This window comes from Mustela nivalis, assembly GCF_964662115.1.
Source record: "Mustela nivalis genome assembly, chromosome: 7".
NCBI classification, from domain to species: domain Eukaryota; kingdom Metazoa; phylum Chordata; class Mammalia; order Carnivora; family Mustelidae; genus Mustela; species Mustela nivalis.
This window is the reverse complement of record NC_139026.1, coordinates 91,363,942-91,384,428: the sequence shown is the minus strand read 5'-3', so window position 1 is coordinate 91,384,428 and position 20,487 is coordinate 91,363,942. Positions and strand designations below refer to the sequence as shown.

Genomic DNA, 20,487 nt, shown 5'->3' with positions numbered 1-20,487 from the left:
CCCGGGCCCTCACCCAGCACCCAACTTTCATCTTCACCTATCTCTTCCCTCCGATCTCGTGTACTCATAAATTATTACAATTAATTACAGCCAGGGTAAACCATTCATGCCATGCCACCCCCACCCCCCACCCCAGGACTCCAAGGAGCTACCAGGAAACTCACAGGCCGCCGGCAGGGCAGGCACAAGCTGGGCCAGGGCCTCAGCAGCCTCCACTCCACTCCTGGAGCTCTCACGCCCACCCCACCCTGCCCTGAGAGCAGCAGCAGGCACTTGCCCTTCCGAAGTAGAGGGAGCCCCTTCCCTGGCTCCGGCTGGCCCCAAAGGCACCGAGCACTTGCCTCCTCCACGACAGCAGCCTGGGAGCCACAGGGAGGAGAAATAACGAGAACTGGATGCGGTTGGGTTTCTGGTTTTTTAAGTGACTTCGATATATTAACACAGAGCTGTTCTACCATAACAAACAGAAGCACATTACAGGACGGACGCTGGGGATGAGGAGAAACACTGCTATGTACACACGCCCGAGGCGTCGGCCTGCGCCGCTGGACCCAGCCTACAGCACGGTCTGGGCCCTCGCCCCTCAGCTCCTGGGCTGGGAATTGTTACTGTGTATGTGTGTGCGTCTTATTTTGTACAAAATCTGCACGCAGAGCACCCCAGGCCGGGGAGGAATGGCCCGGACCAAATACGATACAGAAAAAAAATAGAAATATAGCGATTCAAGTACTGGCTTCTCTGGAGAAAGGAGGGGAAAAATCACATTTGTGTGTGTCATTTATTTCAGTTGCGCTAGGAGAAGAGAACGCGGCTTCTCTCCCCGCCTCCTCCTCCTCGCTGGGTAGAACTAACTCTAAAACACCAATTTCTCAACACTGAACCCTCCCAAATCGCAAGAGTTTTCCTTTTCCCCTTCCTTTTTTTTCTTTTTAAGCTGATTGGCTTTTCTCTATCTTGCTCTTTCCTTTTCTTTTCGTGCTCTCTCCCGCCTGGGTTGGGGTATTTTTGCGGGGTTTTTTTGTTTTTCCCTTGGCTGTGCCGAGGCAGCAGGCTGGGGCAAGGTTTAGGATTGCTCCTTGTCGGTTTTCTCTTTATTCATCTTTTTCATCTTCATCCTGCGGTTCTGAAACCAGATTTTGACCTGCCGCTCGGTGAGGTTGAGAACCCGGGCCACCTCGTACCGACGGTCCCTGGTTAAATACATATTGAAGAGAAACTCCTTCTCCAGTTCCAGCGTCTGGTACTTGGTGTAGGGGCACCGCTTTTTCCTCGTGGAGCGGGCGTGGATCCAGTTAGCCACGGGGTTGCCTGGAGGGCCAAACACAGGCAGGGGTCAGTGGAGCCCCTTTCTAGCCCAGGACCCCTGCCACCCTACCCCCAGGCTTAGCCAGGCTCCCCCAATGCAATAATTGAACCTGAATTTGGACACGTTTTGCTTTGGGAATTTTCGCCCTGTCTCCTTTTGCATGTTGCCCTCTCCCCATCGTCCCCCTCTTCAATTTCTAGCACCTGAAACTAGAGGAAATCAAGGCTATCAAAGCCCCTACAGTCTGGTCCTCAGCTTCAAGAGTAGTAATTCGAGAATATGCTCATAAAAAGTCCAAATTCCCAACCGTTTCATAGGCCCATAAACGCTTCTCTCTCTTGTTTTTTATTTTTATAGTGAGGTCTCTCTCCTCCCCACTTCCCTCCTCCTCTGCCCCCTCCCATCCTCCCAGCCCACGACCAAGTCCTGAAATTTCAGCAGTTCTGTTTCCTGACCCTGAGAGTCCCTAAGCCCCTCACTACCCTCTTCAGTGCCCGGCTCGGCTCTCTCTCCGAGTTCAACCCTGCTGAGGCGAATTCTCAGAGTGATGCTAGAATGGGGAAAGACTTTCTCCTCTCCCCAGAGAGCTGCTAGCCTTGGGACAGGCTCTCCATATCTTAGCCTCCCTGTTAGGCTTCCAGTGCCCCCCTCCCGCCAGCCCCAGGACAGGCTCTGCAGGAGCCAAGCCTCCAATTTCAGGTTTATGGGAGTAGCTGAGGGCAAGGAGGGAAGCCTTCAGAGGGGTATAATTAGCCCCTGGCCCCTTATGGAGCTGGAGGAAAGGATTTCCTGCAGCCCCCTCCTGGGACTCCCCAGACACTTCCTCACACCCAGGGGCTGCACCCCCTCCCCTGCTGTTTCCCCTTCTTTCCCCTTTCTCTGGCCCAGAAGCTCCCACCTGCCCCCCCCAACCTACCCCTGCCCTTCTTTGCAATACTCTAAGGCTCCAGTCTCCTTGATGGGAGTGTGTGTGTGTGTGTGTGTGTGTGTGTGTGTGTGTGTGTGTTGGGGGGGTATAATTCTCAGTCTGGGGAGATGCCTCCCCCTCCATTCCTCATTCCTGAGCCCTGTTCTCAACCCTCTTTCCTGCAGACCTTCAGAAGAGAGCTCTCAAGTTTAAGGAGACTGGGACCCCACTTCTCTTCCCCAACTCTGGAAGTCCTGATTTCTCCAAGTTCCCAGGTTGTGAAATCCCCCAGACCCCTCACCTAGTGCTCCTGGAGGGGAGAAGTCCAGCCACCTTCTGTTCAATGAATCCCTGATGGGGTGAGGACCCCCATGCTGGCTGGGAGGTAGGGGTGATATTTCTCCCTGGGGTATTTCCTCTCTGTCCGCAGTGTCCTCCTTGTCTCTTCCCCTATCCCACCTCAAACCATAAAATGAACCTCACCCCCACCCCATCCCTTGGCCCTGTGTGCATTTCTTGGAAAGTAGCGACTGAGCCAAAAAAGCCTGGGCTGGGGGTGGGGTGGGGGTGGGGGGTGTCTCATCAAAGCCAGCTCCAGGGAGAGTGGAGCCCCCCTCAGCCCTCTCCCAACCTGGCTCCCTGGGCTCCCTTCTCAGACCTTCCTGCCCCTGAAAGCTCCCCAAGGTAATTCGCTTTTATTGAGTCCTCGCCCCCTCACCCTCGCCCCTCTCCCGCGCTCCCTGCGCTGCTCCGAGGGGCTGTAATCCGGCTCCCCCCCCCCGCCCTGCCTCCCCTCCCCTCCCGCGCCGGTTGTAAAGGAAAATTGCTCCCAACTTACTGGGGTCCAAGTCGGCCTTCTCCTCTTTGTGCTTGCTGCCTGCGAGTGCGTCCGCCTCGGGCGAGGGCAGTGTCTGCGGGGCGCGGTCGCGCAGCTCCCCGGGCGAGCCATACATGTAGTCCGGGTAGCTGCGGCCGTCACCCGGGCCGCAGTCGGCGCGGCGCCCGGGGTAGGCATCCGGCTTGAGGGCGTAGTGACGGCCCCCGGCCGGGAAGCTGGGGAAGGAGACGGCGCCGGACAGCGGCTCGAGCCAAGTCCGCATGTAGCGCGTGTCGGCGCCGAGGTGGGGCTGGGGGCCGTACGGGTGGTATACCACGGACGACTGCGAGGGCACGGGCGCCCACGACGTGCTGAACACTGCCGGCTTGGGCGCGAAGCTACAGGACGGAAAATCGCTACAGTCCGGCACCAAACCGCTGGGTCTGGCGGCGGCGGGGTGAGCCCCCGTGGCCGGAAACCTGGACGCTAGGAGGTCTTCATTGTCGTGAGAGATGAGCGAGTCCACGTAATAGTTACTGATGGGCCCCGTCGCCGACATCGTAACAGGGTTTTACATACATAAGATTATTGTATGAACTGTATATGTACTTTTTATCTGCTCACAGAACAATCAAGGCAGGTAATTATTTTTCCAGCCTTTTCCCCGCAGCTCATTGGTTCCCCGGCCCCCACGTGATCGTATTTACCCAAAAATACGGCGCGGATCAATGCGCAGGGGCTTTTTTTTTTTTTTTCTTGCCTTTTTTTTTTTTCCCCCCTTCTCCCACCCCCTTCGCTCGGCTGATCCCCGCGACCTGCGTTTTCCTGGGGATCCGGAACTCTGGATCCAAGGCACCGGCCACCCCCTCAGGACAACTCGTATCTCATCAGCACACCCCCTTGCCCATGTCCAACCATAAGCTGATGGCCTCCCGCACCCCCCCCCCACACCCTGGAGGATTTCTTAATGGGGTGAAAATGCCAGTCCCCGAAGCCAGGGTTCCCGGACCCCTAGGGCCGAGCTGGGCGCAGGAGCCCCGCAGGGGCGGAGAGGCCGGCCGAGGTAGGTGGAGGAACTATTTCTTGACGTAATCCGTCTCTGTCGGCCCCGACGCTCCCGCAGTCTCTGCGCGAGCCGAGATCAGCGATTGTCAGTTCGGAACGTGGCTTTTAAAAATGCGTTTTTAAATAGTGTGTATGTATGTATTTCTTTCAGGAGGAGCAGCAGCAGCGAGGGAGGGAGGGTGGGAGGGGACTGGGGAAGCTGGGGTGGAGGGAGGGAAGGAGGGAAAGGGGGAGCGTCCTTCTGCCACTGGCCAACTCAGCCCCCCAAATCTGGGGTAGGGTAGCTTGGGGAAAGTGGTCTGCTTGTGGGAGGGGTAGGACCTCCGGACCTCATACACCTTTATCATCAGAAGTCCTCTCTTTGCTTTGGCACAGATATGCAAGCTCCTTTATTTTAAATTTATTGTCTATATCTATTTATCTTTCTTTGCCAGCTTGAAGAAGTGGAGGAGAGATCAGCACAAGTGGGGCATACCCGTCCCGTCTTCCTGCTCACCCTCCTTTGCCCCCAACTCCATCTCTGCGACAAGCTGCCCCCCCAAAAGAAGTCACTCCAGGGCTCTGTCTGCAGAGAGCCAGGGTGAGAGCGGGCAAGGCGAGAGAGAGCGACCTCGGTCGTGGGCAAGTAGCTTGTTTTTACGTCCTTCAATAAAATTTTTATGAGGATCATTTGATTGTTCATAAATGTGTCTTTCATTAAATAAAATTGTAGGCTGTTTTTGGAACGAGAAAAAAGCAACGGAGGGATGGGAGAAAGCAATTTCTTCAGGGTCGGACGCAGGAATTCTGGAGGGGGCAGTGAGATTGTAAGGAAGATCAGACAACTTGGATTCCTCCCCCCAATAAGTTGGCTGCTACCCTCCTCCTTGAATTTGGGGTTTGTCGCCCAGCCCTGGGCTTTCCATCAGACTGTCCCATGGTGGTTTGGTAAAGGTGGGTTTTTAGCAAACAGGAAATTCTCTGTGGGAGCAAGAGAGGGAGCAGGGAGTTTGGCTGGGGGGGTGTAGAGAGAAGGGCAGGTGATGTCCCCCAGAGACACGATGCACCCTAGGCAAAGCAGAGTGAGTTTGAAGGAGGAGTGCAATTTCAGGGTCAGAAGAGAGGAGTCCCAGTTTGTGCTATGGGAAATAGGCAGGAGCTGAGGCTGAGACACAGGTTCTGAGGCAGCAGGGAAGGACAAGGATTCCCAGACAGGAGACGCCTGCCCTTCTTTCCCACTCTTGTCCCCAGGAGGGGACCAAACGCTGGGGGTGGGGGTGGAGGATGGTTTTCTCCTGTATCTCTGTCGACCTGTCTCCTCTGGGGTGGAGAAGGGCTGGAGAGAGGTGTCCCAGAGAGTGTAGCATGTGTGTTGTGGAAGGGGGGGAGGAAAGTTGAGGGGGGAAGGGTAGATCTGCAGCCCACAGCACTGACCCCAGCTTTCCAAGTCCCCTCCCCGTCCCTGCTCCTCCCCCTCTCCGGTTCTTTCCTTTTCGGTCTATCGGGGCTGGGATTTCGACCCACGGGGGTATGTGAGAAGTGCCTGGCTAGGGAGAGACAACCCGGGGCCTCAGCCTCCTCGCCTTCAGCTCTGATTGTCTTCCCCTCCCCCGGACTGGACTGGCGTGGGAAATCCAAATTACATCAAGAAACAGAATATCTCTTTGGCCTTGATGGAGTCCGGTTAGCTGTCAATCAAAAATTCTCCCTCACTAGTTCAAGGAAAAGACAGGAGGTTCCCTCCCGTCCCCTTGCCGAGGCTTTCTCCAAATCCCCAGCACCGTCAGCACCTCCCCCAGCCCTGGAGGCTGGGGACCCTGCCCGGCTCTGGGGCGGCTGCTGGCAGCACTGAGCAGAGACGTGTAGCTAGCCTTCAGCGGGCCCGGGGCCAGACAGAGACCTAGAGGACATCAGGGGACAGAGCCTGAGAAAGACTGAGCCCGAGACATAACAACTGCAACACGGCGCCAGGCCCATGGAGAGGAAGGAAGGAAAGAGAGAGAAGAAAACGGAGGACTGAGATAAAAAGAAAAGGAGAGGGGAGAATTAAAGGAAAGGGGGGGCAAGATGAAAAGAGATGGGAGAGCAGGGAGAGGAAGGCGTGCAGAGAGCTGGAGGGAGGAAGGGCGGCGATAGGCAGGCGGGACAGGCAGGGCGCGAGCTGGGAGCAGCCGTGGCATTGTGCTGTCCGCTTGCTCACAGGGCCTTTGCCGCGGGACCGGCTCCGGGCGCCGCGGCCACTTCTGTCCGGACACAAAGGAGGAAGAGGCCTCCTCTCCTGCCCCTCCCGGGTGACCTGCTGGGGTGGGTACTCTAGGCCTCTGGAGGATGTAGAACCCCATCTCAGCCCAGGCAGCCCCCCAGGCATCTGGGGGCTGAGCCACGCTCCAGTCAAGGAGCAAAGAAGACATGAGGAAGGAGGTCTCATGCACCACTCCTCCCTGTGCGTCTTCGCCAGCCGACAGGGCCCATGTGCCCCCACCTCAGTTTTCCTAGAAGAAAGGCATCCCTAAAGACCTCTTCCTATGGGCCTCTACTATTTGGGAGAGCCCGTCAGACACAGTGGCTGTAAACAGATGCCCCTTTCTGTCCTACCCCCTTTGGCCACTACCTTCTTTTCAACTCTGGAGCTGCCTGCCCACTCTGCTTGCCCACCCAGCAGAGGCAGCGACAGCAGGGCAGACCTGATCACCCAGCCAGGGCTCCCTGCTGCCGTCAAATTCCCCGTGAAACTGATGGGAGATGTTGCCTTCGTTTGAGAGCGTGAACTCAGACCCTCCCCACTCAGGCACAGACACAGCTGTGGATCAGGAAGCAGGCCTCGCCCACAGCCCCCTCCCCACCAATGCCCCAGTTTGCCTAGGCCTTGCAGACAGCAGCAGCCAGGAGGAGGGGGGCTGGAAGAGGCTGGGAGTCCCTGAGTTCACCAGGCCGAGGTCCCTCGGGTTCCACAATTATCTGTGGGCTGTACCCATAGTCTCTGCATTTGGAGGTGGGATGGCAGGTCAGGGCTCTGAAGCAGAAATTGAGCCCCCCCCAATCCCAGCCTGTGGATGTGGGGGCACAAAGGCTGTGGGGGCACTGATAGAGGGGCTTGTCTTTCCAGGTTCACCTACTCCTGCTGAATCTCCTGCCAGATTCCCACACTCCCTCTCAACCCCCACCACTCCCTTCAATTTTCCTCAGCAGGGATGGGGCAAACCCGAGGGACTTGAGGACACTGGGAGTCCCTGTTGGTGGGGGGAACCCCAGCTTTAGCCAGCAGCTCTGCATTCACTCTGGTTCTTAGAGCTTGCCTCGGACCCCAAAGGAATTCACTGGGCAGAGAAGACCCCCCTAAGGGGGAGGGGCACCCTGACTCCATCACCTCAGACCTGCACAGCTGCAGCCACAACCAAGATAGCACCACCATGGGAAGGACAGACAGACAGAAAGACAGACAGGTTAGAGTCATCCCCTCCCCTCGCCCTGCGCCTCCCTCTTAGTGATTTAAATTCCCTCTGGTTCAATCCACACCGTCAAGTTCGGATTAAATTTAAAACAGGCTTTTCCCGGTCCCCAGCCGCCGCAGGCAGGGAGCCCGCTCCCCGGCTCGTCAGCACCCGCCCGCGCGGAGGAGGCCGTGCTCCATTTGCTTTCATTTTCCTTCTCCCCCTGAAATGGGCTCATTTCACCTCTCGGCTGCCCTCTCCCCCTCCCCGCCCCCTCCTCGGTTCCCCTCTACTTTCCCCCCTTCTCGCTCCTGATCCCTCTTTGTTGGGAAAAACACACCCACACACAACTCCTCCTAGCTAAGGCCTGCGCTGGAAGCAGAAACTGAATTCTCCTGGCCCGCCGCGAGGAGAGACCGCGTCCTGCCCCCACCCCAGGTGGGTATCCGGGATCCCTACACGCCAGGAGTCAGGCCCCTAAGCCCAGCAGGAGTGAAACCCCCAGGGCCTGTGAACGTGGCCCTCTCAACGCCACGGCCTGCATCCCCGCCCGCCCCCCGCCCTGCTGCCCCGCAGCAAACGGGGCTATTTCCGGCTCCCCCAACCGGGTCTAGTTTCCCAGCCTGGGGAGTGGCTGAGGGAGGAGCGGCCCCAGAACTGGGGGTGCTCTTTGCCTGAAACCCCCGTGGCTCGGGGAGCCTTGTTACCTGATCTTTGTGTGATGTGTGTGTCGCAAGGAAATTTGCAGTGACTTTGGAGCCCAGACTGAGGAAGCCGAGGTGGCGAAAGGAGAGACAATACGGGTCCGAAGTACAATTAAGGGGCCAGAGCCGCTAATCTCTCCCCCGCCCTCCCTGCCAGACTAGGAGCTGTCTGGCCTCAGACCTCAGGGCAACCCGCGAACCTGGAGCCGGAAACTCAGCCCATGGCGGAGGGAACCAGAGGATCCGGCATCCAGAAAGCTGGACGAAAGCTCCCTTCCAACTTGGGGGCGCAGCAGCCAGCCCCGCAGAGTTGCAGAGAATCCAATGAATGAAAGTGTACATTCCGACGAAATTTCCCGATTTTTTTCAGCCTTTGGAAGGAGAGCCTAGGGTTTGGAACGTCTCAGACATACAGACAGACAAACCGCATCTCCGGAGGCAGACAGACTCACAACATGAGTGTGAGCCTAAAATCAAATACAGGTTCAACATTCCCGAGGCCTCTCCGCCAGGCCGGGCGGGCGCCGATCTCCCTACCTTCTCTCCCCTCCAGGGCGTTGGGCAGAGACCCGGAAGACTCGGTCCCTCTGGCTTGGTCCAATCCCGCCTCGGGAAGCGCCTTCGTTACCTGCTCCTCGGCTCCCCACGGCCACAGATGCAGGGCAGCCGCCTCCCGCCGGGGGAGGGAAGCCCCGGCCACCGCAGCCGCCGCTGCCCGCCCTCCTTCCCTCCCTCCCTCTTTCTTGCCCTCCCTCCCTCTCTCCCTCCCTCGCGCGCTGCCGCTCGCGGGGCCCTCCCGCGGGCAACCTGTTCTGGACCAAATCCAGGTATCTCCGAAAGAGAGAGAGAGAGAGAGAGAGAGAGAAAAGGACCTCTTATGTGAAAAAGAAAGAAAGACCTTTAACCGCGTTTATTTTCCATGCTCTGACCACTGGCCGGCCTCTGTGAAGACGCCCTGGACACGGCCGGGCAGCTGCAGAGGTGTGCGGGGCCTGCTGCCTCGCCCACGCTGACCGCCGCGCCCCGCGCACTGCGCGCTCCACACTCTGGGCCGCCGCCCTCCGGCAGCCCAAACACCAAACAGACCTCAAGGTCCTTCCTACAGACTCAACATCCGGTTGCCCGCCTCGCGGCTGGCCTCCGCCCGGGAGCCCGCTCTGCTCCGTCTGCGGCCAAAGTCCACACACAATCCACCTTGTCCGAGCTCTCGCGCCGGGCCGGACACCCCTCCTAGCCAAGGCGTCCGCCGGGCCACCCTCGGGCCGCGACCCTCCCCCGGACTGCAAACCTTCTTCCCCGCACGGGACCTACACAAAGCCCAGTGCCCACCCGCAGCCCCCCCCCCGCCCCCCGTCCCCAGCCGCCGCTGCCCTTCACCTGTTCCCGAGAAAGGCTGCATATCCGAGCCGAGGCAAGGCCGTGGGCCTGGGCGGAGGGTGCCGGGGAGCCGGGGAGCCGAGGTCCCAGGGAGGCCACAGAGGATCGGCCGGGCTAAGCCGGAGCCCCAGCAGCCAGCAAGATATCTCAGAGACCAAGGCTCTCCTTGACGAGCTCTTGCCTTTTCCTCCGTCTCCCGCAAGTCTTAAACACTCACACGCCGGGAGTTCAGCTCTATAAATCCTGCTCCTCTTTCCCATATCATAATTAAAAAAAACCAGTAGGGGAGGTTTTAACTTTTATTGCGATTTCTGGAGTTGGGCTGCGGAGCATATATTAAGTTTACGCTTATGCGCTCTCGGCGGGGAGGGTCCTTTAAGAAATAAAAATCCATCTTAATATCCGCAGACGAGAGAGATAATTTTTTCCCTCCTCTTCACGCTGTTTCTTCTGAAGACTCCCTTCCAGCGAAGCGAATAAATAATCACCATCGCCTTAGCCATAATCTACGTCCCAGGGCCGTGGGGGTGGACTCTGGCCACCAGGCTGGCCCTCACCTTGGCCGGGTGAGGACTCGCCCCATTCCCCAGGATCTGGGAAGGGGGACAACCCAGACTCATGGCTCTGTGGCCAACCCCCCATAAGCCCGCGGACTCTGAAATGGAAATGGGGGCAGAGAGAGACCCAAAGCGCAAAAGTCGTTCATTGGTGAATTTCGGCCCATCAGGGACACTCTCTCCTAGCCAGGCACTCCTGAGCACCCCGCCCCTGCCTGGGACTCCCTTCACTCCAACTGGTCCTGTGCTTCTGACAGCTTGAAAACTCAGAGACTGCTAGGGGCTCCCAAACCAGGGGAGCCCCTGCCTGCCTCGCACCAGCTGGCCTTGCTCTCTGAAAACCTCCTATTTCCCCGGGAGCCATAGAGAGATTTGAGCACTTTCCTTCAAGGAAAGAGATTATTTTCCCCCACAAAGGGCTGGGGGATAGACAGAAAGACTAACAAACTCAGGGAGAAGAAAGGCTCTATTCCCATTTAATCCTCTAGCCTCCCTGGGGTCAAAAGACATCTCTTTGTAGAGACAGAGAGAAATACACGAAGTATGCATGTAAAAATATACTAGGGCTTTGAGAGTCTGGAGAAGACAGACATATAGAAAAAGGGACCCACACTCATATACAAGGTTAGATATATCCCTCCAGCAGCCCGCTGTGAGAAAATAGAACTCCATGTATATACTCTGTTACAGGGATGTAATTTTAGTCCCCTGTCTCAAAGTTCATAATACTTTAATAATCATAATAATTCCAAAGTGAGAGAACCAGGAGCCTATCCTTCTCCTCTTGGCTTCCTCTTCCCCAGTCTCTCTGAGAACAGGGGTGTATCTCCCCATTCTCCCTGACCCCCCTCCCATTTTTCTCCACAGGCAGAGAAGCCTCTTTTGAGAGCCTTCTCTCTAGCAACCAGGGCCAGAATTGAGGAGCCAGGTAGGGAAAGGAAGGGAAGAAGCTTTGCAAAGTTTCACTTTGCTCGGGTTCTCCTCTACTCCATTATCCTCCCCTCCTCCCCCTGGCATCAGCCAACAACCTTCCCAACAATATGGTAATGGTGGGCGCTGGCAGCCTCCGTTCACCCAGACATTTTCACAAAGCGCAAAGACAAGCAGCTGCCTGATAGCCACAGACACAACAGACCAAGGCCTATGGGCCACAGACAGCTAGACCGAAACTAGAGCCAGGTTCCTGCCCTGATGTTTCCCAGTAGGGTGTGTGTGGGGGGGGAGTGTTTCTACTTGGACTTGATGCCTTTTCTCTAACCTACTAACACCCTAAATATCCCCTTCTCATGGGTATGGAGCTATAGAAAAGGAAGGGGAGGTGGCTGAGCTGGAGCTCAGAGTTCCCCAACTCTTGGGGCCCCCCCAGACACCCCACTTGTCTAGGGAGAAGCTCCAGCCCCAGCCGACTGGAGGTAGATTTTTGTCTTTGGAGGCTGGCAGGTGAGAGAAGCTAGCCCTTCCAGAGACTCCCTTCTCTTTCTGTGCTCTTTTCTCTCCTTCTGATCCTGCCCACCCTGCTGCCCAACTGCGAGGGCCCACCAGGCCACCTCTTACTCAAATTCCTCAATTTCCTTGGAATTGGCTAGACTTTCTTTGTCTGTCTCCATCAGCTGGGCCCAGGAAACAATAGCTGCTGGGAAAACTCCTCTCCCTCAGTCACAGGGATTGGGACAGGCTGAGGAGTGGACAGTATGAAGCGGGGCTCCCCAGACTTGTCCTGCAGTCCCAGTCACAGCTTGTCCTCCTCAGTCTGTACCCATTTTGCCCTACCTGGGAGGGGGCTGTAGGGCAGTCCCACTGGGGAGGGAAGGAGCAGGGTAGGTGGATTGGGGCCCTCGACGAAAACCGACTGATGTAACTCAGGCAGTTTCTTGTTGCCGAGTTCAAAACTCAATCCCAACAACATGAAACTACCTAAGCCACAGATCAGCTGAGCGAGCAGGGCGGGATCGGCTTTGCATCTATCGGGAGGAGAAGGGAAGGGGGTTGGGGAAGGAAGAAATTCAGCCCCGTCCCCCTTTCCGCCCCCACAACCTCCCTAAGGACTAGAGAGTAGACTTTGGGTGGCTGGGTGGGTAGGGGGTCTGACTGCCTCAACAGCCTCTGGTCTAAGCAAATTGCTCAGGGAAACTCTGGTGAAATGGGACCTCCAGCCGCCAAACCCCCGCCCCGCCCCCAGCATAGCCGTGGAGCTATTCCCCTGCCTCTGGCCCTGGCCCTGAGGGAAGCTGGAGTGTCCTTCCACTCTTGAGCTGGGTCCCCTGTCTTGTCCATCTGGCTCTCCTCCTAGGTTCCCTTTGGTCTTCTCCCTGTCTCAGCTCTGCTTTGCTTCCCTGCCTCTATGGGTGGCCAAACCAAGGCGCTTGTGCTCCAGAGCCTCTTCCAATCAGGCCACTTGCCTGGCAAAACCCCACGGCCAGAGAGCGTGGGGACCGAGAGCTTGAATAAGGCTCGGATCCAAACCAGCAGAAAGCAGGAAACCTAAGCTTCAAGCTCCAGCCCTCTCTCGCCCACCCTCCCTCTTCTTCCCCCAGCAGACGACCAGACCAGACGGAGCGACATCTACATCCATGTGTCGACCTCGAGGCGACCCTAAGTGCCCGCGCAGAGAAAGAAGCCAAAAACCACCAATTTACCCCTTTACCCACCGAACCCCACGGCAACGGGTCTGGGAGGGGTGGAGAGGGAGCTCCCGGCCACTGCCCTCCGCTGTGAGTACGGCCACAAGACAAGCCTGGGCTCTCAGCAAGCTCGGATGCCCGAAACACCTTCCTCCCTGTTGTGCCCGCTGCACGCCAGGCACCTGGGGACACCGCTGGTCCCTACTCCGCCGCCAAGAGAAGAACAAGAAACCGCTTCTCTTACCTTGTCGCCGCCTCCTCCTCCTGCCTCTGCCCGTGCTTCTGCTGCTGCTGTCGAGGGGGGGGGGGTTGGCTGATCTCCTCGTCCCCCTCCGGTGGTTAAGTTTATTCCTCTCTTTGGATAGGTGGGGGGCTCTTGGGGTTCCCCCAGCAGCGGTGGGGTGCGCCTGGCCCAGCACCCCAGGCAATCAGATCCGTCTGCTCCTCAAGATTGCAGTTTGCTCTCTGCCTCTTTCCCTCCTCCAGTCACCTTTAAATGCATCTTTTACTGCAGCACCACATTATATTTGCAGATCATAAAATCCACCTCTCGCGCGCACCAAGACCGTCCTGACATTACTGTTTTATGACCTTGACTTATTGTGGTCACCTGGATAATATTTAAATCAACGTTATGGTCTCTCACTTACATTAAACCCGCCAAGAGACATTCTAGAAAGGCTCTAGGAGATGAGTCAAACACAAAACACACACATCCACACACTCAGCCTCTTTTGGGGGTGGGGGGTGTTGCTAAAAAAAAACACTTAAAAACAAAAAACCACCCATTTGAGGATTACGATTCTGGAAATTTATTAGGATTTTCTTCTCCATTAAGGAAGCGACATGCAAAAGATACAACATACAGAATATCTTTAAATAACACAACTCCCAGACAGGGACAGGGCAATATTTAAGGGGGGGGCAGTCTGTCTTTGCTTCACTATGTTCTATTTTTAATTTTTAAATTTTTTTGTATTCCTCTGGATGGAATTTCTGAGGTGTCAGTGGCGGGGGCTATGTGGGGGGTGCTGGGAGAATGGAAGAAAAGCAGAAAGCAGTACAAATACGAGACTTCAAGCAGATTCTCAGAGCGACTGGGAGGTAAAGACATGGAGAGGGTTTCGTGGAGGCGCTGGGCGCTACGACAAACACACAAACACTAGCCGAACTTTCCAAAACGTCTATTATCCTAAGGAGGAAATGCAGCAAGGAAGGAGCGATTCTGACTGTGCTCTGCTAGATTACAGACCTTCTCTGGTTGATTTTTTCCCCCTGTGATCGGGTGGGTTCGACCTTAACTTTGCATGGAGGACAGGATGGTGTGTGTGAGTGAGTGGGTGAGTGAGGGGTTGACACACACACCAGCCACACTCCCACCCTCATCTATGCGGGCACACCACACCCCACACCCCGGCACCCCGTTTCTCTCATGCTTTAGGTGGAGGCATCTTCGCAGCACGAACCACAGGTCCCTTAGAAGGAGAGTCTGAGGTCTTTGCCTTTTTGGCAGGCGCGTTGCATTTATACTCAGGGAGGAAAAAAAAATATATAGCACCAGGCACAAAGGGAGGAGGGGGCGGGGAAAGGAAGGAGCAGGGAGAAAGGGGAGGGGGAGGGGAGGCCACGCGCTCAGGTGAAATTAAAATTGGAGGTCAGTTCCCGGATCCGATTCTCTCGGTTCATTTTCTTGAGTTTCATTCTGCGATTTTGAAACCAGATTTTGACTTGTCTGTCTGTAAGGTTAATGGTCTTGCTAATCTCCAGGCGGCGCTCTCGCGTCAAATACATATTGAACAGAAATTCTTTCTCCAATTCCAGCGTCTGGTGTTTAGTATAGGGGCACCGCTTCTTCCTTCCGCTCTTTGCTGTCAGCCAATTTCCTGTGGTGTTTTCTGCCTTTATCTCCTCTGTTAAAAATAACATTATTTACATAAGTATCCCTTGAAGAGGCAGACCCTCGCAGCCCACTGCAGCCTTTGCCAGTCTGCTGTGGGGGGCGGCTGAGGGAGCAGAGGGGAGCTGTTCTCACCCCACAGGCCTGGCTGGCGGGGTGTTCTTGGGCTCAGGGCTCTTAGAATTTCGTTGGGGTCTAGACTTCCGTGGGGAAAGACAAAAAGCTCTTGCCTCTGGAGCATTTATTAATTACGTGACCCCAATCCACCTTGACCTGGCAGATTCTGAGTACTCCCACTCTCCCTCAGCTTTCTGACTGACCCGGGCGGGCGTGTGCTCAACCTCACCAGGCCCTCCCTCCTCTAGGTTCCATTCCAGTTCTGGAAAAATCTAAGTGGAAGGAAAAGTGCTTCCCAGGCCCCAGACGGAGTTGCAGAGTCCACCCTGCTGCCCAGAGCAATTCCCAGAGAGCTTTGACCCCCTTCAACTCAGTGGAGGGACAGAGGGACATTTGCCTTAGAGTCCCTGTGGCCACAGGCCCTTGCAGTTGTCCCTGTACCAGACCCCCAGCCCTTGTTCCCACCTGAAGTGCCACAGAGCAACTCTGCCCCTTTCAATATCCCGTTGCCAGCTCTTCCTCTCCTGGCCATTTCCCCCTGGTGTGAATAGCTGAAGCAGGGTTGCTTGTGAAGGCAGCAGAGGTCAGGGGCAACCGCTCTGGGGCATGCTGAGGGGTCCTCAGACAACTGCCCTAGCCATAGGACCTAAGGTCAAGGGAGAGAGATATCCTGAGGAAATGCAGCCTCCTGGAAGTCTCCATCTAGTCTATATAGATGTGAATGCCTGTGTGTGCATGTGTATTCCTGTAGAGGTGCACACTCCTACACAATGTCCACACACAGATAAGTACACATGTGTCTACTGATAGAAGGAGATGATATAGATAGAGTGTGTAATTCCCATTATCTTACTGACAGCTTCTTTCCTTGGTACACATTCTTGCTGAAATGGACCAGCCTTGCTCCTCAAGCAGCATGAGAGCCCTTGGTCATCCTTTCTAGGGAAAAAGCCCAGAGTCCAGAGACCCAACAAGGGCACCCAGCAAAGGTGGCTGCTGATGGCTCTGTACTCTCACCCCCCGCCCCCCTGCTTTGCCAAATGGAACTGCCAGATTCCTAGATCCTCTTTTGATGGGGAGTGAGGCAGGGGTCCTTGGGGAACTGAGAGGCACCAGGAAAAAAAAAAAAAAAGGCAAACTTAAGGCTATAGTTTAAGACATCTGAATGTCCTTACTTCTGCTCCCACCTCTGCACCTGCAGTCTCTTGCCAAATTGTTTAAATGTTCTCCACATCTAACTCTGCCCTATTTATTTTCTCATTGGGATTGTTGGGTTTTGGGGGAAGGGAGGAATTAAAAATGGGGAAGTCTGGCTAAAAACCCTCTTGCCTCTGGGCTGGTGGAGACACCATATGGGGGGGAGTAGAGGCAAGAAGGGCACAGGCAAAGTGCAGACTGAGAGGAATTGGGTGGGATGGAAGGGCTTAAGTTGTAGGGAGGGCAAGAGAGAAAGGGAGCCTACCGGAATGGGGGCAGTTTGAGTTAGGAGGTGGACTTGTTAACCTTGACTTTGCTTTTGGTGGGGCTAGGATGCAACTTTTCCTACCCTAAAATTCTTTCCCAACAAAGCTCAGGATCTGGGGAGAGGGCACAAAATTAAGCTTTCCTGCAGCACATGTGTCACAGGGAAGACTATCTGGGTGTGGGTACCTCACTCTCTCCCTCAGCCTCATGAACACACCGGTGCACATCTTCTGCTGGGGTCTCTATGGGCTGATTTGCCAAGGCTACCTTTGCAGAGGAGACCCAAGAAGGCAAGGCTTTTGCCCTTGCCCGCCAAAACAGTGTGAGTACGCGCGCACACACGCTCGCATGTGTGTGTGTGTGTGTGTGCGCGCGCGCGCACACGTGCGCGCGCGCACAGGGGCATGCGTGAGTGTGCGCGAAGCATGAGAGAGGCGCGTGTGTGTGAGTGTGAGTGTGACACAGGTCGCCGCCAGGCATGCGTGTGCACCATATCCATATACAAAGCACCACAAGATCCAGGCCGCCCCCAGGCTGCTCAGCTCTCAGGATCTCATCTGCCTCTGCATCCAAGGAGCCCCACTTATACACAGCCTCCAGTAGTTAGTGGCAGGAGACACAGGTTTATTCCTCTCCTCCCAGTTGGGCCTTTCTGGATGATTTTTGCTCCAACTTTTCAAGGAAAGTAGGTCCCCTCAGGTTCCCTCCACTGCTCCCGTTTCCTCCACATTCTTTCTCCAGGTGTCAGAGAAAGGTCCTGGAGGACCCCAGTTCCAGCAGCAGAAGTGAATCTTGAACCCTGAGCTTGAACTCTGGCTAGGCTTTCTCTCTCCAGCCGAAATCACAATGAAATTCAACTAAAGCAACACTCCCTTTCAGGAGAAAACCACTTGCCACGCGAACAGAAAATTCCCAACCACTCATTTGTAAACTGTTTTTGGAAAAGAACGAAAAAAAATGTTTTTAAATTTAACTAGAAAAAGAAAAAGAAATTTTACAGGGAAGACAAGAAACTAACAACATTCCAAATGCCCTGTTCCAACGCCATCCCCTAGCCAGGCGTCTGGGGAGGGAGGAACGTGGAGATTAGCCCTACACCTCCACCTCTTTCTGCCCCAACCCCCGCTGCCCGAGGCCCCCCGGCCGAGCTCAAACCGCAGGAGCCCATATCACACACACAAATCAGATCCACAAACAATAACAAATCGCGCTTCGAAGGAAACAATTTTCAACTGGGAAAGCGCAGTAAAGCGAAATCCCCCTTCACCTAAGCCTTCCCCAGTCCCTGGCCCAAGATCGCCATTTTAAGCTTTTTGCAAGCTTCTGACCTGAACGAGGGACCTCAGCCCCCCAAGCAACCGCCGTAAAGCAAGCAAACCAAAGCCAGCAAGCACCCGGGAGCCGTCATCAGCCCTGGGCAGCACAAGTCGCCCGCAGGCTGCCCGCGGTGCGCACCACTCCCGGGTCTCGGCGCCCACGGCCGCTGGCGGCCCGGCCTTTCCACTCTGCCGCTTACCTTCCTTAGCCAAATGAAGCGCCACCAGCCTGGCGCTCAGCGGACACGAGTCGCAAGCCGGGATCGCATTCCTCGGCCCAACCCTCCCCCTACCCCAGCCCCGGCCACGAAGACCAAGTACCCGAGCGTCCCAGCCCGGCCGCCGCTGCCCAGGCAGCCTTACCTTTCGCTTCGTTATCCGAGGTGTCTGGGCTGGAGTCCGCGGTTTTGGCCCGCTCCTTTTCGCTCTCCAAGGGGCTACCTTTTGGGCCCGCCAGGCTCTGCTCGGTCTTGATTTCATTGGGGCTAGGGGTCTGGCTGTCGGACTTGGGGGTCTCAGGGAAACTCACTTTGCCCCCGAGCTGGGGCGACTCCAGATGTTCGGCGCGCGGGTTGAGATTGGCCCGCTGCTCAAAGGGGGCTTCGAAGTCGTTGGCCCCGGCACAGTGGGGCGGCTTGTCCAGCGCTGAGTAGCTCGGGCTGGCGCGGTAGTAGCTGGGCACCGGCACCTCGTGCTCCCCGAGACAGGACTCCAGGGGGTGGGAGTAGAGAGCTGCCTCGGGGCCACTTTTCGCCCGCTTCTCTGCGCTGTACATACAGCAGACATTCTCCTCCTTGACACTAGGTGGGTAGGAGCAGGAGGACAGCGGCCTGCCAACAGGTTGTTCCAGGCGGTAGGTGGCTTTGGGGTCGCCCCAGGAGTCCAGCTGCGAGAGGTAGGACGGGTAGGTGTTGAGGGCGAGGTTGGGACTGCTGCCCTCGTCCCTCTTGGAGAGCGAGGGTGCGAGCCCACAGCCCCTCATCACCCCGCAGTTGAAGTCACTCCCAGATTGCATATACATGCCTGCGCTCCGGCTATAGCGCTCTCCTCCGCCCGGCGCAGCCAAGGGCTCAGCGTACGAGTTCGGAGTTACATTGCGAGGGCATGTCATTTTCAGAGAGAGGGGTTTTTAAGGAGCAATACTACAGCGGAGGAGCTGACATCTTTTTTTTTCCCCATCCGGGAGGGGGGGCGGTTGGAGGGGCGGGAGGAAAAAGAAGGGGAGGGGGGGAAATATCAGCTCCATAATTATCCGCGCATTCGGTCCTCACCATGTGACGGCTAGACCAATGGGATTTGAAAATGGCCTTGATGATTCAGACGGCCGTGACGTCAGCGGGGTCAAGTTGTCGGCAGGCGGAGCGCGCAGCGTGGAGTAACAGCGCCACCTAGCAGCCGCCTCGGGGTAGGGGCGCCGGAGCCCTTCCCCGCGAACAAAGGAAGCGCCCCCGGGGCGGCAGGGGCAGGAGAGGGGTGGAGGAGGGTGGGTGGGGGGTTCTAGAGAGAACGGGGTTTGTTTAACCGGGAACCAGCCTGTAACTCTTGGGGAGAGTGGGGCGGAGAGGGGGGACATGCAGGAGAGAGGGAGAGAGCAAGGCAACTCGGGGCTCAAAACAGTCAAATTCAAATTAAAAGGTCAAGACACGATCCAGGTACTTTTTCCCTTGTCTTTTACCTCTTCTTTTCCTCTCTTTGTGCCCTTTCCCCGTTTCTTCCCTTGGGAGGGGTGTGGGGTGATGTTTGGAGGGAGGGCTCCAGTGGGCAGAGAAAGGGAGAAAAAGTTAAGGAATCCCAAACAGAACTAAACTTTCTGCTCTCCTTCGTCCGGGTTCTCGGGGCTTGGCCTGGGAGCTCAGTTTGGGGACCTCGCTAAATGGAAGCTGGTTGAGTTATAAGTTCCCTGTGCGGGTTGACGGGGGAATCCCCAGAGTATGGAGTGGACCAGGGAGGGGGTCATCATCACTTCAGGGCTGCTCCAGGAGGGTAAAGGAGGTTTCCAGTGGATCTAGGGGTCCAGAGAGGAGGAAGCCAGAGACCAGAGGCGCCAGCTCCCCGACCACGGAATGCAGTCCGGGCCTGGCAGAGTGGGCGGCCCCTGGATCACCATCTCAGGGGTTGGAAGGCTTTGGCCTTGGAGTCCCTTCGGGTGCTTTGCTCCAGGCCTTGGCGTTCCTCGCTTTCCAATTGACCTTGCCCCCACTAAAACAAGGAATATTGCCAGAGAGGAAGAGGGAACCTGCAGGGCCTCGGATGGTTTGTGGGAGTCACGTATCACACGGGAAACTAGGACACCAGATGCGACAAAATTCAACCCAGGGAAGTGTCCTTTATAGAACGAATGAGCTGGGGGGCATTTTTTAACAGAAAAGAGGAACCAGCGTCTTTGTGTGGTTTTTATTTTTTTAATAAAGGAAAACGAGAAATAAGGGACAAGGTATGTTTTAAATAGTTCTTTCCGTTTCTCCATCGCCTTTCTCCCAAAGCGAACTAAACTCTCCACCCCTTCCTCAGGAAACGGAATCTGGAAAATAACTTGTCTTTCCGGTCGCCCCACATTTTCCCCTGGATGAAGCCTCAGGTTTCGATTTTCCAAAGGGCTGAAGCCTGGCCGGGAAAGGACCGGTGCTCCGGGCGCCCTGGCGTGGAAGAGTGCGGAGGCTGGATCGCTTCTAGAGAGGCCCAAGCCCGCGGCTGCTAGAAAAGGACTTCGGAAAGAAATCCACGGAACTCCCTCAGCCAGGGCACAAGAGAGGAGACCACAGGGGTCCATGGACCCCGGGAACACTGGTAGAAAATGTGTAATGTGTGACTCGCTTGCAGGACCAGCCAGGGGAGATTAGAAATGGTTTTGTGTTTTCATTTGCAGGGGTCGCAGTGGGCTCGGCACAGGGGTTGGCTGGGGCAAGGTTAGGCTGTTTAGGCCCCAGAC

The 20,487-nt window shown here is 56.2% G+C and overlaps 4 protein-coding genes and 1 long non-coding RNA gene across 7 annotated transcripts in view; 1 reads left to right on the top strand and 4 right to left on the bottom strand.

Moving 5' to 3' along the window:
• The window catches only part of HOXC6 (homeobox C6), a 35,717-nt gene extending 26,886 nt beyond the window's left edge, over positions 1-8,831 (bottom strand). Inside the window, exon 1 of one of the 2 annotated variants that reach the window (XM_082741003.1) lies at positions 8,747-8,831. The gene's annotated coding sequence lies outside the window, so the exon portion shown is untranslated. The remainder of the gene's footprint in view (positions 1-8,746) is intronic. The other variant, XM_082741004.1, reaches the window with a different exon arrangement.
• HOXC4 (homeobox C4) overlaps positions 1-8,834 on the bottom strand; it is a 60,574-nt gene extending 51,740 nt beyond the window's left edge. For both annotated transcript variants that reach the window (XM_082740994.1, XM_082740997.1), the window contains exon 1: positions 8,747-8,834. The gene's annotated coding sequence lies outside the window, so the exon portion shown is untranslated. The remainder of the gene's footprint in view (positions 1-8,746) is intronic.
• HOXC9 (homeobox C9) lies at positions 402-4,074 on the bottom strand. Its single transcript, XM_082740998.1, has 2 exons — positions 3,052-4,074; positions 402-1,308 (listed from the first exon to the last, which is right to left on the bottom strand). Exons 1-2 carry the CDS (start codon positions 3,587-3,589, stop codon positions 1,064-1,066), a joined length of 783 nt encoding a protein of 260 aa, XP_082597124.1. The 5' UTR covers positions 3,590-4,074; the 3' UTR covers positions 402-1,063.
• On the top strand, positions 4,004-8,847 carry LOC309869607. Its single transcript, XR_014314284.1, has 3 exons — positions 4,004-4,093; positions 4,530-7,943; positions 8,763-8,847. It is a non-coding gene; the product is annotated as an uncharacterized lncRNA (long non-coding RNA).
• Positions 8,848-13,552: 4,705 nt separating this feature from the next.
• On the bottom strand, positions 13,553-18,773 carry HOXC10 (homeobox C10). The gene is made up of 2 exons (XM_082738827.1): positions 17,922-18,773; positions 13,553-14,674 (listed from the first exon to the last, which is right to left on the bottom strand). The coding sequence occupies exons 1-2, from the start codon at positions 18,667-18,669 to the stop codon at positions 14,397-14,399; spliced, it is 1,026 nt and encodes a 341-aa protein (XP_082594953.1). The 5' UTR covers positions 18,670-18,773; the 3' UTR covers positions 13,553-14,396.
• Between the last annotated feature and the right edge of the window lie 1,714 nt (positions 18,774-20,487).

What these genes read in the sequence shown, in the direction of transcription:
- HOXC9 (XM_082740998.1), bottom strand. Translation starts at nt 3,589, where the DNA reads ATGTCGGCGACGGGGCCCATCAGTAACTATTACGTGGACTCGCTCATC. An exon ending in GAAGGCCGACTTGGACCCCA is followed by an intron (nt 1,309 to 3,051) that starts GTAAGTTGGGAG and finishes TTGGCCCTCCAG; the next exon opens with GCAACCCCGTGGCTAACTGG.
- HOXC10 (XM_082738827.1), bottom strand. Translation starts at nt 18,669, where the DNA reads ATGACATGCCCTCGCAATGTAACTCCGAACTCGTACGCTGAGCCCTTG. An exon ending in CTCGGATAACGAAGCGAAAG is followed by an intron (nt 14,675 to 17,921) that starts GTAAGGCTGCCT and finishes TATTTTTAACAG; the next exon opens with AGGAGATAAAGGCAGAAAAC.